Source organism: Sciurus vulgaris (assembly GCF_902686455.1).
Source record: "Sciurus vulgaris genome assembly, chromosome: 3".
Lineage (NCBI taxonomy): Eukaryota > Metazoa > Chordata > Mammalia > Rodentia > Sciuridae > Sciurus > Sciurus vulgaris.
In genome coordinates, this window is record NC_136463.1 from 71002199 (window position 1) to 71017674 (window position 15476).

The 15476-nt window shown below is 48.1% G+C and overlaps 1 protein-coding gene across 1 annotated transcript; it reads left to right on the forward strand.

The window, feature by feature from the left end:
• The first annotated feature begins 4403 nt into the window (after window positions 1-4403).
• Window positions 4404-12208, forward strand: AMER3 (APC membrane recruitment protein 3). Its single transcript, XM_079132706.1, has 2 exons — window positions 4404-4543; window positions 9569-12208. The coding sequence occupies exon 2, from the start codon at window positions 9589-9591 to the stop codon at window positions 12013-12015; it is 2427 nt and encodes an 808-aa protein (XP_078988832.1). The 5' UTR covers window positions 4404-4543; window positions 9569-9588; the 3' UTR covers window positions 12016-12208.
• The last annotated feature ends 3268 nt before the right edge of the window (window positions 12209-15476 follow it).

Sequence of the window (15476 nt, forward strand, 5' to 3'; positions counted from 1 at the left end):
GGAGGTCGAGTTCCTGACTGCTCTGTGGTATGAATCCAATAAAGCAGATAGGCAGCTTCTCCACAAGGTGGGTTTACAAAAACAAGGCTGGGGGGACTTTACTGGAACCTAAAACTGGACATTCAAAGCAGACTGGGAACACAGGAGGCTGGATCTAATAAAATAAGGGGAAAATCCCCAGCCCAGGCTGGAAGCTCCAGCCAGAGCTGTCCCTCCCTGAGCACAGTAGAGGGATAAGGGACCTGCCCCTGGCAGGGTGCACCAGGTTGACGCTACTTTGTCGCACCTGGAAGAAAGAAAGTATGTGAGAAGAAGGAATCGAGTTGCCCAGGTGTGGGAGCCCCACGCAGCCAGATGATGGCCAGTACCTCCAGCCATGAATGCTGACTGGCTCGCAGACTGCTTCAGACTTCTAAGGAGAGGAGGGGAAGGCCTGCCAGTACAGTTGTCCCTCACCATCCACAGGGGATTGGTTCCAGGACCTCCACAGACACAAATCCTTTTTATAAAATGGCACAATATTTGCATATAACCTACATGCATATATATGTTTTGTTGAGAAGGGGGCCGTCTATGTGGCCCAGGCTGGTCTCCAGTTCATGAACCCAAATAATACTCCTGCCTTAGCCTCCCAAGTGGCTGGGACTCCAGGCATATGCCACCATGCCCGACTTCAACAGTATACTTTAAATCATCTTTAGATGACTTCTAATACCTAATAGAGCATAAATGCTATGTAATTAGTTGTTATGCTGTGTTGTTTAGGGAATAAAGACAAGAAAAAATCTGTACCTGCTCAGTTAGAAAAAAAAAAAGGCAACCTTTGAAAATATTTGATATATCCGATAGAGGATTAATATCCAGAAGATATAAAGAACTGCCACCACTCAACAACAAAAAGGCAATATACAGATGGACAAAGGACTTAAAGAGACATTTCTCCAAGGAAGATATACAAATGGTCAATAGCACATAAAAATCATTAATTTTCATTTTTAAAAAATGACCGGTGTGGTGGCCCCCTTCTGCAGTCCCAGCACTCTGGAGGCTGAGGCAGGAGGATCAACTGGAGACCAAGAGTTCAAGATCAACCTGGAAAACAGTAAAATTCAATCTAAAAAAAAGAAAAAGAAAGAAACAGGAGGAAAAAAAGAAACACAAAATAACTGATCATTAGGGAAATGCAAATTAAAATTACAATGAGATAGCATTTCACATCCATTAGGATGGCTATTATACAGAATAACAAAAAAAAAACCCGTTAGCAAAGACATGGAAAAATTGAACCCTGTGCACTGATGGTAGGACTATATAATGGTGCAGCCACTGTAGAAAACAGTATGCCAATCCCTCAAAATAAACATAGAATTACCATACGATCCAGCAAGTGCACCTCTATATATAAACTTCAAAGAACTGAAAGCAGGAACCTAAACAGGTATATGTAATACAATTGTTTATTGTAGCATTATTTGCAGTAACTAAAGGTAGAAATAACCCAAGTGACCATTGGCAGGTGAGTGAATAAACAAATGTAGTATATACATACAATTACAGATTATTCAGCGTTTTAAAAGGAATGAAATTCTGATGTGTGGATGAGTGTTGAAGAGATTAAATAAGCCAGACACCAACTAATTTTTTATGATTCAATTTACATGAGGTACCAAGAACAGTCAAATTCATAGACAAAAAATAGAACATTGGTGACCAGAGGAAAATGAGTAGTTATTACTTAAAGGCCACAGAATTTGGGGTGATAAAAATATTTGGGAAATAGAGTGTGTTGATGGTTATGTACCACTCAAAATGTGCTTAATACCACTAAATTGTACCTCTAAAAAGGACTAAAATGTAAATTTTAAGTTATACATATTTTATGACAATTTAAAAAAGCAAATTGTCCATTGTTTTAAAAATATAAGGGAAAAGTTTAAAAATATAGAAAATTTTAAAAGGCAAATCACTCACAGCAGTAAATCACTTCATCTGATAATATCCCCCATCCTCATTTGTTTGAGATTAGGGAGGACATCTTTCTGCAGAGGAACTGACTAGCGTACCCAAATGTCTGTCCCCACACTCATCCCTGGAACTACTGTCCCTCCTCCCTACCCAGCCAACTACTCCAAATTGGGGCCCCTGAAGACTGCTCTTCTCTAGGATTCACAGTCCTCACCCTGCCAGTCTTTCTCAGAGGTATGGGATCCCACTCCTTCACTCCCAAGTCCCCTCAGATGTGGGGCTCCACAGGACCACAGATCAGGACTCTGCACCCCCACTAATGCAGCTGACTCCACCTCACCACAGACTGTGGGCTCCTTTGTGTTCACAGTCCTTGGATCTATCCAGAAAGCAAGGGGTGTGGTCAAAACATCTGAGGTCCTTGGTCACAATCAAATAATTAGGGAGCCAGTGCCAGGAAAGAAAAGGGTTACCTCCACAATTCAAAAACACTGAGGAGGACTGGGTTGTGGCTCAGAGGTAGAGCGCTCACCTGGCATGCGTGAAGTCCTGGGTTTGATCCTCAGCACCACATAAAAATAAAATAAAGGTATTGTGTCCACTACAACTAAAATATTTAAAAAAATACACTGAGGAGAAACCTAAGTCAATGTATTGTAAAAAATAACAAAAGGAAGTTTACCTTAGAATAATGTGTCAGAAAAAAGTCATTCTATAATGTCTGAACTGAGAAATAGGTGTAAAAGATCTTTCCAAAGGTTCTTGGAGATCTAATCCTATGTCTTTGGGAAAGAAAGAATTTAAAATATATATTTTCCTGTTATCCTAAGAAGGAACTATTTCAAAGTCTTTGAAAGGACAATGTAGATGGTTTACAATAGCTCTCACTGGCCAAAGAGTGACAATTTGAGTAAGAGAGAATAACAATTGTTACCCATTTGAAGAAGCTAAAGTCCATAATTAATTATTCTCATATTTTATAAGAAACAGAAAAAGGTCCTTAAATGTCCAAGAATGGAGAGCATGATAAATGTCTAATGCTTATTAATTTTACAGGACTGTGGACTGATGGAGCCCTATCCTTGATTCCCAATGTGTGGGTCAAGGAGACAGATCCATCTTTGCTTCTAAGAGGTGAAGACATGATGGAGGAGACCTTACTGACTAAAACTACCAGAAAAGGTCAGGACTATACCTACAGTGTGTTGGGTGGGCGGCGGGGGTGGGGTGTCACAAGGTACCCTCTGAATTAGACACAGGATAGAAAGAAGCTTCAACTCCAAGAAATGGAAGAAAGTAGTGGTAGGTCATCCTGGAGGAGCTCAGGGTGGGGTCCAGCTCTTACTCTGTTGACTAATTACAGCGAAGGCTAATAGATTATGACCAACCAAACCAGTTCAAATGGGAAGGGGGGGCACCTCATTTCCAGTGTTGTTTGGAAAAAGGAGCCTGGAGGGAATCCTCTAGGCTCAAGGAAAGGTGTGGTCTTAGTCAACTACCAGAGCCCTAGATTAAGAGAAAGTCTCTGATGCCCTATTTTCAGCCTTAGCCCAAGCCTACACTGGGATCACATTTCCTTGCCTACACTCACCTTTCTTGTGGAGATGAGCCCCTCCCCAGCATCAGCAGTGCACCCTCCAGCCTCCCCAGCCCTCATCTTTGCCCCCATTGGTCCTGGAGTTCCTTACTCTATACTTTATCCCTGACCCCCACACTTATCCTTAGTACTGGACTCAGCCTGAGGACTCTCATACTCAGCTCTGCAGGGACAGGGTCCCTACAGCATTTTTGCTCCCTCCCCAAGATTGCGACAGGTCACAGCACCAACAGAGCCCATAAAGTACCTTTAGGGGAAGCTCCTTTTTCATTCCCATTAATAATATAACCAGGTTCACTACAGACATGTAAAGAAGATTCTGGAAGACCCCACCTTGCCTCTCCAGACTGGCCTACCCCTTCTCCCAATCCCGCTCCAAATCCTAGGTAGGCTCAGTATGACGTGGCCCTTCCAAGAGAGTTAGGGGTCTGCAGTTGCAGGAGCGCAGGGCTTCAGGGGGAGGGGCGCCCACACCTGTGGTCTCCAGGGAGTTAGGACTGAGGCGGGGGTGCGGTGCGGAGGGCCAAGGGAAGACGAACAGGCCTGAGCGACGCAAAGCCACAACCCAGAGGCAGAGACACAGAGACAGAGACAGGGGAAGAAACAAACACAAAGCGAGACAGGGCGAGGTCGGTGCAGCGGCGACGCACTGAGGCGGCGGCCCTCTGAGAGCAGTCCCCACCCGGGCCCGGTAAGCGTCACCTCGCCCACCACAGAGCGGGTCGCCTGCGTCGGACTGGCTCCCAGTCCAGCCCCGCCCCCTCCCGTCGCCCTGGGGCTGTTTAACCCTCGCCTTCCCATTCCCACCGCTGCGGCGGAGCCCCTCCAGCAGCGGCGGGTGGGCGCTGGTTCTCGGCTTCCTGCCACCCCGCGGCTGCGCGCTGCGCCGGGAGCTGACCGTGGTGCTGAGCGCGCTGCTCGGCTAGCACACCGCGCGGGTGCTGTTACCGCCGCGCCCTGCGACACTCCTGGGCCCCAGCGGTAAGTCGCCGAGATCCTGAGAGTCTTCATCGGTCTCTGTCCCATATATGTGGATTTGGGGGTGGAGGATAATCTGATAATTTTTGTACGTTCTCTAGAGCGATGTGCGGAGGACCAGGATGGTCATTCCCTCCACCCTGCGGTGCTCAACGCGGATGGTGCAGGGCCTGGGGTCTAAGGGTGGTGACCCTTTTAGGTTTGGGAACGAAAGAAATTCTCTCCCTGCGGTGCGTGTGCAAAAGAAGAACGGATAAGGTTGTGGAGGCCCATATTCTCTGGATCGGGCAGATGAGAAACGCCCAGGGGCTCCCTCAAAGGTGGGCCAAGACCTTTGCTCCCCCCAAAAGCCCTTTGTCTCCCCAGCGTGGGGGTGGGGTGCCTTGGTGATGCTTTTACCGCGGATTCTATTTCTGCTTTATTCCTCACCCTACCCCCACCCCAGAAAACAAGAGCTTTGCCTTCTCACAATGGCCTTCACTCCATCCATCCAATGACAAGGCAGCCTATTACAGAAATAAACTACCGCCCCATAGCCTCCACCCATACCCCAATTTCCAAAAAGTCCCTGGGCAGCGCTCCGTTCCTAGGTCTGTTCTTTCTTAACACCATACACCTGTCTTTGTATTTCACTGCTGTGACTTTCCTGGATACTGGGGTGGGACAGGGCAAGGTATAGCAAATACCAAAACCACTAACCAAACATTTTATGTCTTAAAATTTTTCTGTTGTATGTGTGTTCCTCCAAGGTTTTTATTTTGTTCCATGAAACTAAGCACCCAACCACTGGTGTGTTAAAAGTGGAAAGAAATGCACAGCATTACCTTCTCAAAGGCAAAAGAAAATTTCAGTAAGCTGAGCTGAAGTTAGACATCATGCAGAAAATTGGGCAGCAGAATGATTTTGGGTGCTCAATTTACAGTAAATCCATGTCTTTGTGTGTGCAGTGTCAGGTACAGATATGGGAGTCTCTGCCATCACCTCTTCTCTGCTGGACTCCAGTCTGGCTTCTAACACACCTCCTTGACTTCTCTCTTGCCCGACCTTCCATTTTTTACTTGCAGCTGAAGTCACCTATAAAAGCTGAAAATTGGCCCTGTCACTTGCTCTTGATGGGTGGTTCCCCATGACTCGAAGATTAAAAGAAAGACCTTTCCTCAGACCACAAATCAGGTGTGGTCTGTCTAGCCAGTATTCTGGACTTATTCCACTTACTTGCTGCTCTGGTCACTAGGGCCACTTTCAGATCCTTGAATAGATTCTTTCCCTTGTTCCTTGGGACCTTTTTGAAGAGGGTTTCCTCTGACTAGAATATGCTTTTCCACATCTTTTGCCTGGTTGTCTTTTGCTGTCTTCTAGGTTTTGGTTTAAATGTCACATCCCTGAAACAGAACTGATTAAATAAATACAATGTGTGGTTTCTCTTCTCATAGAATTTACAAGTTTGTCTTAGAGATGAGAGACTTATCCTAGGGACTTGGTGTCACCAAGACCTATCTTAGAAAAAGATACCCATAAACTTTTTATAGAATTAAAAATTCCCCCACAAATTCCAGATCCAGCAATCCTATTTAGGAAACTTAAATGTAAAATATGACTAAGGTATCACAAACACATAAAGTATTTCACTTAAATAATAGCTGGAATCCTAGGACTTAAAGAATTTCAGTTTAGTTGAGGAACAAGACGAAGCACCAAAATGAGTAATCAGTGGTTTCCAAGTAGTGCAGACCAGAAAGGGAGGGACAATTTGCTTTCCTTTTGGGCGAAGGGATGTGTCACATGGTGGGGGAGGACCTGTCATGTTTCCTGCTGAGCTTCCACTAACAAGTCTTTAGCCACAGGGTTACAAAACAAAGTGTGCATTTTTGCCACTGAGAACCTAGACACATTTGGCCTTTGCCCTCAGGCAGTGACAGTGCCAGCATCTGGATGTCCACATAAATCCTATTCTGCCCCTGAGAACTGTCATGGGAGCTGACTGCTCAGCCTGCCTCTAGCCAGGGAGTTTTCACCCATATAATATGAAGGCTACACATTTCCAAAGAGACAGGCTCCATAAAATATTTTAATGCAGAAATTGACCACGGAGAATACATAATAGAGTCCGTGTGATTGCTCCAGTACTGCTGTATCCAGTTCATTGTTCTGCACCTCAGTACTTGTTGTCCTTTATATGCACAGATTGCTAAGTAAACTCAAAAACAGTGTTGTCAATTAGTCACACCAAGACCAGTCATTGAGAGCCAATGACAGCTATTTTAAAGATCATTTTCCAAGTTCAGGGGAAAGTGAAATTTCCAACAGTTTATCATTTGAAATCAGTTGATTGCTCTGAGAACTGAGAAGCCAGTAGTTTTATTTATAGAGATCTCTATCAAACCATTTTAATTCTTGCAATTGCAGAATTCTGCACACAGTGAAATAATTCTCTTTGTAGCCTGGTTGAAGTTATTTGCAAGTGTGTGGTAATCAAAAGATTTTTCTAAAACATAAAGAATGGTAAGTGAAATAGAGATCTTGGAATGAGTATCTCCAAAATTTCTTGCCATCAATGTTATATTACCTTCAATTGTAATTTTTCTAAATTTGTGTAAACTACCCTTGTTGCCTGTAATCTTCACTTTCATTGTGTTTTCTCAAACTCCTTATGAGAATGCACTTATTATTCTACTTTAGATTTCTTCTAGAAGAGAATTTGAACTGTTGATTCATAGGACATCAAGTTCAAATCTCAGTTCTTCCCTTACCATTTATGTGACCTTGACCAGTCTATTGATTTTTCTGAACCTCAATTTATTCTATGTAAAAATGGAGGTTTTATTTTTCAATAGCTTTTTCTTTCTAAAGTCATGGACCAAGTTCTGTGCCTGATTAAGTGAGTGTGGCCAAGACTCAAGTGTGGGTCAAAGTGTGCAGCAAAGTCTATCAGAGTTGGGTGAGGTCTTATTTAAGCTGCAAAGGAACGTGTGAAGGGTTTGCAGCTGCAAGATAAAAAAGGATTGGGCGTATGCCATCTGGCAGCAAGCAGAAAAAACAAAATGACAGCCCAAGGCATGGTTCTAGTATCCAGGGTGCTGCCACCAAAGGCCAGCTGGTGACAAGCCTGACTTTTGCAGCTTTCCTGGGCATGATGCCTGCTCCTTCTCTCATCCTCCAATCGAAAGTCTTAAGTGCCCCTCAGAGGAAAGGAAGCACTACCCACAGGTGGGAACAGGTGGAGGCCCATCAGCTCGTCCCTGTGAGCCTTGGCAGTACGGCTCTGCCTACGGGGCTGTGAAACAGCCCCTCTCCTCACCCATGTCCTCATGCAGAAGCACCTTAGAGCTTCACAGGTCAAGGAGTACTGTCTGGTTGTATCTCTACAACTTCTGTGGGAATGGGTCTACAGATACATAGGCTCCATTGACCATGTGCTTTCTGCCTGCTGCAATTCTCCTCGCAAACTGGGAGCTGGGGCAAGTGAATGCAGGGCTATCCACAGAACCATTCTCAAGGAGAAGGAGAATCAAAGAAAACCAGTCACAAACTTTCTCTTCAGTCTCTCTCCCTCTCCCGCTCTGTCTCTCTCTGGCTAGACTGTGGACAACCCTCAGGTCACTCATGAACAAGGAAAGTGAGGAAGGGGGCATTGGTAAGGAGAGTGTGTTTCAGTGTTTCAGGTGAAAGGAGAAGCCATGATGGTGTGGTAGGCAAGAACTCAGAAGGTTCTTAACTTGTACTCACAGTTTTGTCCCTGCTCTTTCTGGGTTTGGAGGGTCTTCAAACTTACCCCAAGAGCAGCATGTTAAAACTAGATCCTTGCTCCTCTCTCCCACAAGCCAGCTCCTGGCACAGGCCCCTTCCCCCACCTCACTCAGTTCCTACCCTACCTCTTTCTTTGACTTTTCTCACCGTGTTCCATTCCATTCTCTTGGCACGAATTCAGGCCCTCCATATTCATGACTCCCTGCCAGATTCTCTTTCTCCATGTGGTTGCTGAATCTTTGGAAGACCTAATAACTTCACCCTCATAATGACATCGACTGCAGTCCCCTTCCTCAGCTCATTTGAAACATTTCTTGATAATTGTCTCTCTTCATTTATTATATCCTCCACCCAGATCCACCCACTCATTATAAGACCATTGTTGCACTTCACTGACTTCAGGATAAGAACAGATAGCCCAGTTGTGCCAGGACAAGCAAGTCTTTAGCACTCTTTCTACCTTAACCTACTTCCACCACAGGGCAGATCCCAGTGCCTTTCCCGTGGAAGGTTTCTGGATATGAGAATCCTTCTCGGGATGACGCTACAGACACCAATATCTGTCAGTAAGTATGCATAGAAGGTGACACTGCCTGTCAGGCTCTGTGTCTCCCAGTTGGCCTCTACCAAGCGCACACTGCCTCCCACTGTGAGGTTCTCTCTCCCTTCTGTCCTAAAGCTCTGCAGGCTGTGTCTTGCCCCATGACATCCCTGTAGATTGAGTCTTGCCTCAGCAGAAAGGTTTCTGGTCTTGGACGGCTAGCTGCCTCAGGCCTGGGAGGCAGGCTGGTGTGGGTATCCTCTCAGCCATCTTAGCAAATGAAGGAGGCAGTTTACTTGATTGGATCCTCTGCTCCATCCACTCAGAATGGCCATGATCTTCCTAGGATCTGGTGAGGGTGAACTGAGGTCTTATTGTTGATTACTCAGACTTAGAAATGGGAGTCTAAATTGGTCAGATGAGCTGAGAAGGTGTTTAAGGGAGTTGAGGGCTCACAGATGCAGCATGCATCAGGTCACAGACCAGCAGCAATCATTTTGACTCCTACTGTGTGCCTTTAGGCATGTGACTTTACTGCTCAGGGCATCACTTGTCTATAAAAATAGGAGTGGTGCATGAGGGTGAGGCTGTTTCATTCCACTCTCCACTACCACCATGGAGGTCCCACTGGGACCCAGGCCTCTGCTGCTGAGCAAGTCATGTGACAGGGGACAGGGTGGGCAGAGGTCTTTGATACCTTCCAGTCTCTGATACTGAATACCCCCTACTTTCCTCCACAGTTGCAGGGGTCACTGGCAGCATGGAACTGAAGAGGGGAAAGACCTTCATCAAATCCAGCCTGCAGATTTCCCATGAGAAGCCCACAGATACTGCAGCCACTGCTGTAGCCAGAGAGGATGCAGGTCCCTGGTCAGTCTCGCTGGGAGGGCAGCAGAGACCCCACTGTGAGAAGGGGTCTGAAGCCAGCTCCAGCACCCAAGGGTATGATCGATGCCCCAACAAGGGGGCACAGACTGACCCTGAGGGGGGTCCTGCTACCTTCAAATTGGTACGGAAGAGCAAGACTCATGAAAGTGTTCCAGGGGCCAGTAGGGCAGCAACCACCACAGGGCAGCTGGTGGGTAGTGCAAGCTTCCCAGGACCCACTGACAGCCAGCGCATGATTGACTACCGCCACTTTGTACCCCAGATGCCCTTTGTGCCAGCTGTGGCCAAAAGTATACCAAGGAAGAGGATTTCTTTAAAAAGGCCCAAGAAGTGCTTCCGGAACCTATTCCATATCCGCAGAAATAAGACAGAGAACTTGGCCTCACTGGCAGCCAAAGGGAAGAGCCTGTCCTCCCCTGGGGACCCATCAGATGCTGCAAGGCAGAGAGGCAAAACCTTCTTTTCCCAGGGTGAGGGGCTGGAGCTGGATGACCTGTGCCACGACCTGTCTGACAGTGAGTTCCTGCCTGACTCACCCTTCGACCTCTGCAGTGCCCTGTGTGAGGACGTAGCCTCCCTGAAGAGCTTTGACTCACTCACAGGTTGTGGGGAGATCTTTGCAGATGAGAGCTCGTTGCCACCTCTAGAGCTTAGTGAAGGCCCTGAGAGCCCAGCTCGGGGGTCCCAAGCCTTGGAAAGCAAGGAACTCAGGGGCCCTTCACAAGACAGTGTGGAACAGCTGGCTTCACCTGCCCAGAATGAGGTGTTGGATTTCACCAAGTTCTGGGAGAGTGTGAATCGCTCTGTGAGGCAGCAGCAGCGTGCTCTGCTAGGCCCATGGCTGGCAGGTCCTCAGGGGACAAACACAGACCAACCCAGGCCAGATACAACTGGGTTGGCAGAGTTGCCCCTGTTCCCCTGCAGGGACCCTCCAAGTGGCTCCAAAGCCAGCTCTATAGACACAGGCACCCCCAAAAGCGAGCAACCAGAATCCGTATCTACGAGTGATGAGGGATACTATGACTCCTTCTCCCCGGGCCTTGAGGAGGATAAGAAGGAGACCCCAAGCCCAGGAACACCTGCAGCTGCCTTCCCCAGGGACAGCTACAGTGGGGACGCCCTTTATGAGCTCTTCTATGACCCCAGCGAGGGCCCTGTTGGACCAAACCTGGATGATGACTTGTGTGTGTCTGAGAGTCTGTCAGGACCAGCCTTGGGGACGCCACTGTCCATGTGCAGCTTCCATGTGGGGGCGGAGGAGAACCTGGCCCCAGCACCAGGCCCTGACTTGCTTAGCCAGGGCTTCCTGCAAAGCTCTTGGAAGGGCAAGGAATGCCTGCTAAAGCTCTGTGATACAGAGCTGGCTATCACCATGGGCATTGTCAACTGGCTTCGCCGTGCCCCACCTGCCCCAGTCCCTGCCCCTGGGGAGCCTACAACCTCATCTGGTCCACAGCGGGCCCCTAGAGGACCAGCAGAGAAGCTAGAGGGCAGGGGGGAACAGGCCTCAGATGCAGGCAGGGCCACAGTATGCTCAGCACCCAGCAGGCAGCAGCTGTGGGCTCACCCAGCCACTAAAGGTCTGCTTGTCAAAGAGGGTGATGTCCCAGAGGAGATTGCAAGGGAGACTGGCACCCCACCCAAGAACTCTCTAGAGGAAGAGACACAAGGATACCCTAATACTTTGTTCTCCTCTGTGGGGTCTTCAACCAATACAAGAGACGTTTCCAGTAAAGGCAAGGCTCCAAACTCCACTGCCTGGCCTGGCTCACAGAAGGAACCCAGGCCACCTGAGAACCTGATGCATTCTCAAAGCCCATGGAGGCCAGGGCATGGAGGAAATGCTCTGGATGTAGGGCCCACCTTGGCAGGCTATGTGGCCCATGTGGCAGCCTTGCAGATCCACCCAGACAGCCAGCCTCCCAGGCAGGACATAGGCAGTGGACCCTTCAGGCAGACTCCAGCCTGGGGCCCTGACATTCTGCAGCAGAAACAGACCAGCAGTTCTCCCAATGGGGTTGCTATCTGTGGCCTCCCCATCCAAAACAGCCCACAGGACCAGAGATATCCAGGCCTCATCCTGAACCTGAGCCAGCTCAAGTTAGAACCCTCCAGACTGGGTGCCCAGACCTGTGCCTCTGTGGAGGACCAGTCACTGCAACTCAGTCCCAGGGCTGTGACACAGGCAGCACAGAAGAGTCAGCTGGACTCTGAGCCTCCCATAGCTCCTACTGCTGGGCAGAATCCCCGGAGATATCCCTCGGAAACCCTGGGCCTCACTTTGGACAGCCAGCGGTAGGTGGGCTTCTCTGCAAGTGCTCCACATGCTGCCACAATCTCCTGACCCAAGAGGGCCTCTCTTGAGGCTAGTTGAAAGTTGGGGCTCCCAGGCCCACCAAGACTAAGCCCCATCTGTAGAACAGGTTCACCTTCATCAGGAGCTGTATCTTTATGGTCACATTCAGGAGAATGGAGAAACCAAATTTTTACCTTTTGTCCAAAACTGGAGGACTGTGTTGGGGGGAGGGGGCAGAACTGAAGCAAGTGGGGGAGGGGTGGATTTTCATGTGGAGGCATCCGTGCCTGAACCCAAAGTCAAGGACAGCTCTAAACTGTGAACTCTTAGATGCTCCTCATGCAGTATGTCCAAGAGGAGTTCAGACTTGAGACCAACAGGAAAAAATGGTCCACACTATAAAATGAGGGGAGGCTAAGAGAGCCAATGTTTCTGCTTGGGTGTGTGAGAAGGATGAGGTTCAAGGCTTGGAACAGGAAGCAGATGGGGATGAGCTCGGGAGGGCCCACTGGCCTCACCTCACTAATTCTGCCCAGGTCAGGTGCCACAACACACTGGGGGGTTTGGAAGGCTCATGCTAGGGAATATGAAGCAAAACCAGCCCCATCACAGCAAGAGCCCTGAATCTGCCAAGGTCCTGCATTATTATGCAGCCCTACCAGAGCCAGTCAAAACCTGCCTACCCTGTTGATGAGTGTTTCTAGATTCTCTGTGACAAATCAACCTGTGCAAGTAATGATCGCCTTCAACTTGCACTCTCTAAGACAAGGATAGCAAAGTGCTCTTTGGGAAGAAGTCCAGTTTTTCTTTCCAAATCTGCAATTCTACATTTTAGTGGCAAAGGCCTTTCTCTCTGCCCCTTCCACATAGTCAGCATCCCCATTCCCTCTTCAGGAAAACTTGCTTCTGAATGGGGTTTTTTTTTCCCCCACTCCAATGGCCACAGCACAAAAACATTCAGATCTATGAAGAGAAAAGACAGCTGGTGTCCCCAGGAAGGGCCAGTGTCCACTCTGGCCCAGTGTCAGGGCAGCAGGTGCAAGGACAGGCAACCCACTTGCTTTCTACAGGATTAACTTCTATCTCAGCCAAAATGCTACAGTCAGAGACAAGGGATGGGACACTACAGGCAGCTGTGAAATTTTTTTCTAGGGGAAAGTGGGTGGGTCAGGTTGTAGACAAACTGTTAGAGAAGTCACCTTTCATGCAGAGCTCCCATGGGAAGGGAACAGAGATGCACCAGCTCTAACTGTGGGAAGAAGTCAGAGGAGGAATTTCAGACAGGATTGCAGTCCCACAAGGTAGAACAGAGATGGTACCTCTCCTGAATAGCTGACATTTGACTTCAGGCTAGAAATGCTGTGGCCTTCATTCATAGCAGCTACTGATACATGCTATGTGCAGGATGCAGGCTGCATACTGTAGGTTTTAAAAGGTACAGAAAGGCTGTTGACTGGGCCCATCCATACCTGGTACAAGAGGGAGGTTTAAGGCTACCTCTCCTGCACAACCACATCTGAATCCTCCTTCCAGGACCCACAAATGTGATCAAAACAGTCATGAGCCTGGCTGTGATCAGGTTTATATGGGGATCAGTCTCCTGACCCCTGCATCATTCTAAAAATGCAGTTCTTATACTTTTCAGATCTGGACCCAGATGCAGAGTCCCATGTGACCTGCCCATGGACAGATAGGGTGTGGGGTTGGTCAGGTTACAATCCCACTCCCGGTTCCAAAAACCCTCCTCTTTAGCAGGCTCTGGACTCTCCAGCTGAATTCTGACAGCAAAAGCCTCTCTTGGAGCCTCCCCCATCTTTCTTTCAGGCTGTATATGTCTGAGCACCCAACGGTGCCAGCCACACGTCTTCCTGGAAGCAGGCTGAGAGAACAGAGGCTACCCTCCCTCAGTTGCAGCCCTCTGACTTTGTATTGTATCTGACAGAGTAAGTCCTCAGTAAATATGTGTTGAAAGAATGAAGTGTTGAAATGCTGAATATGGTTTTCTGATTTCTTGTTGACCATGAGCCTTGTGTATGGAGAAAAGCCAAGCAGAAGTTTAAACATGACTTTGCTTGAGAGCCAAATGCCTTTCTCATGGCAGGGGACAGTGTTTCCTCATCATGCCTTGAGTCACAGTCACTTGTGGTGACTGGGGAGAACCCAAGAGCATTTGAAAGGACAGGAACCAAGGCCATCCAGGCCCAGAAAAAAGGGCCTAGAATTAGCAGTGATGGGGGACCAATGGGCACCCAAGAACCCAAAGCCATGGGTCGGACTGCAGAGACCCAGCAGCAGAGCTAAGGAAATGCAGAACGAGGGTCATGTCTACCTGGGAGGAACCACAAGGCCCAATAGCTCTGCACCTGGGAAGTGGTTTAAACAATACCAGCACCCCAGAGATGCTCATTCAGCCATCTCAGGCGGGGGTCCCAAAGTGGTCAGCTAGGCAACTTGCTGGGAGAATGGAAGAGAAATGAGGAAAATTGCCCCTTTTAGGGGTGATTTCTCTCCACACTCCCCACTCCTCAGGCTGCCCTCCCCAGTAAGAAAGGTCCAGACAGTGCCAGTGTAGCCAGACTCCATGAGCCTGAGAGTGACCCACTGAAAAAAAAAAAGAGGGACTCGAGTCAGTTAAGGTGTCTGATCCTAGGCTGGGAATGGAGAGGTCTGGGTAGACATCTTCAGAACTCTCTGGTCATTTCTTTCATTCTTTATTTCCTTCTCCTCTTCCTCTTCCTCCTCCTCCTCCTCCTCCTCCTCCTCCTCCTCCTCCTCCTCCTCCTCCTCCTTCTTCTTCTTCTTCTTCTTCTTCTTCTTCTCTCTCTCTCTCTCTCTCTCTCTCTCTCTCTCTCTCTCTCTCTCTCTCTCTCTCGATACTGAAAATTCAACCAAGGGGTGCTCTATCACTGAGGTATACCTACATCTCTTTTTCACTTTTTATTTTTCTTTATTTTGAGACAGAGTCTCAGTAAGTGCCAAGGATGGCTGAGGCTGGTCTTGAAATTGCAGTCTTCCTGCCTCGGCCTCCAGAGTTGCTGGGATCACAGGCATGTGATAGGCACCAGGTTCTCTGATTGTTTCTAACCATCGTTGTTCACATACAGCTGTAGAAGTTATCACAAGTTTTCTCTCTGTAAAATAAAAACTGGAGAAACGCATCCAGCTGTCCCACAGAGGCTGAGTGGCTTGTCTAGGATCACACCTCAGTGACTCGGGGAAGCTGAGACAGGCTGGGGTGAGGGGGCAGGTTGGACTGGGGTGAGGCTGAGATCAGGAGACTGGAAAAGGAGAGGGGGTGAGGCAAGATCCTGCCAGCTATATCAGGGAGGGTGTCTTACCCTCCTTGGTTTCCTATTTATTTTCTGTAATGGGACTAAATACATGGGATGAAAAGTCAAAAGGCTCAGAATAGAAAACAGTGAGTGAAAATCAAATTTCCATCTTTCCTCCCTTTGCTGTCTGTT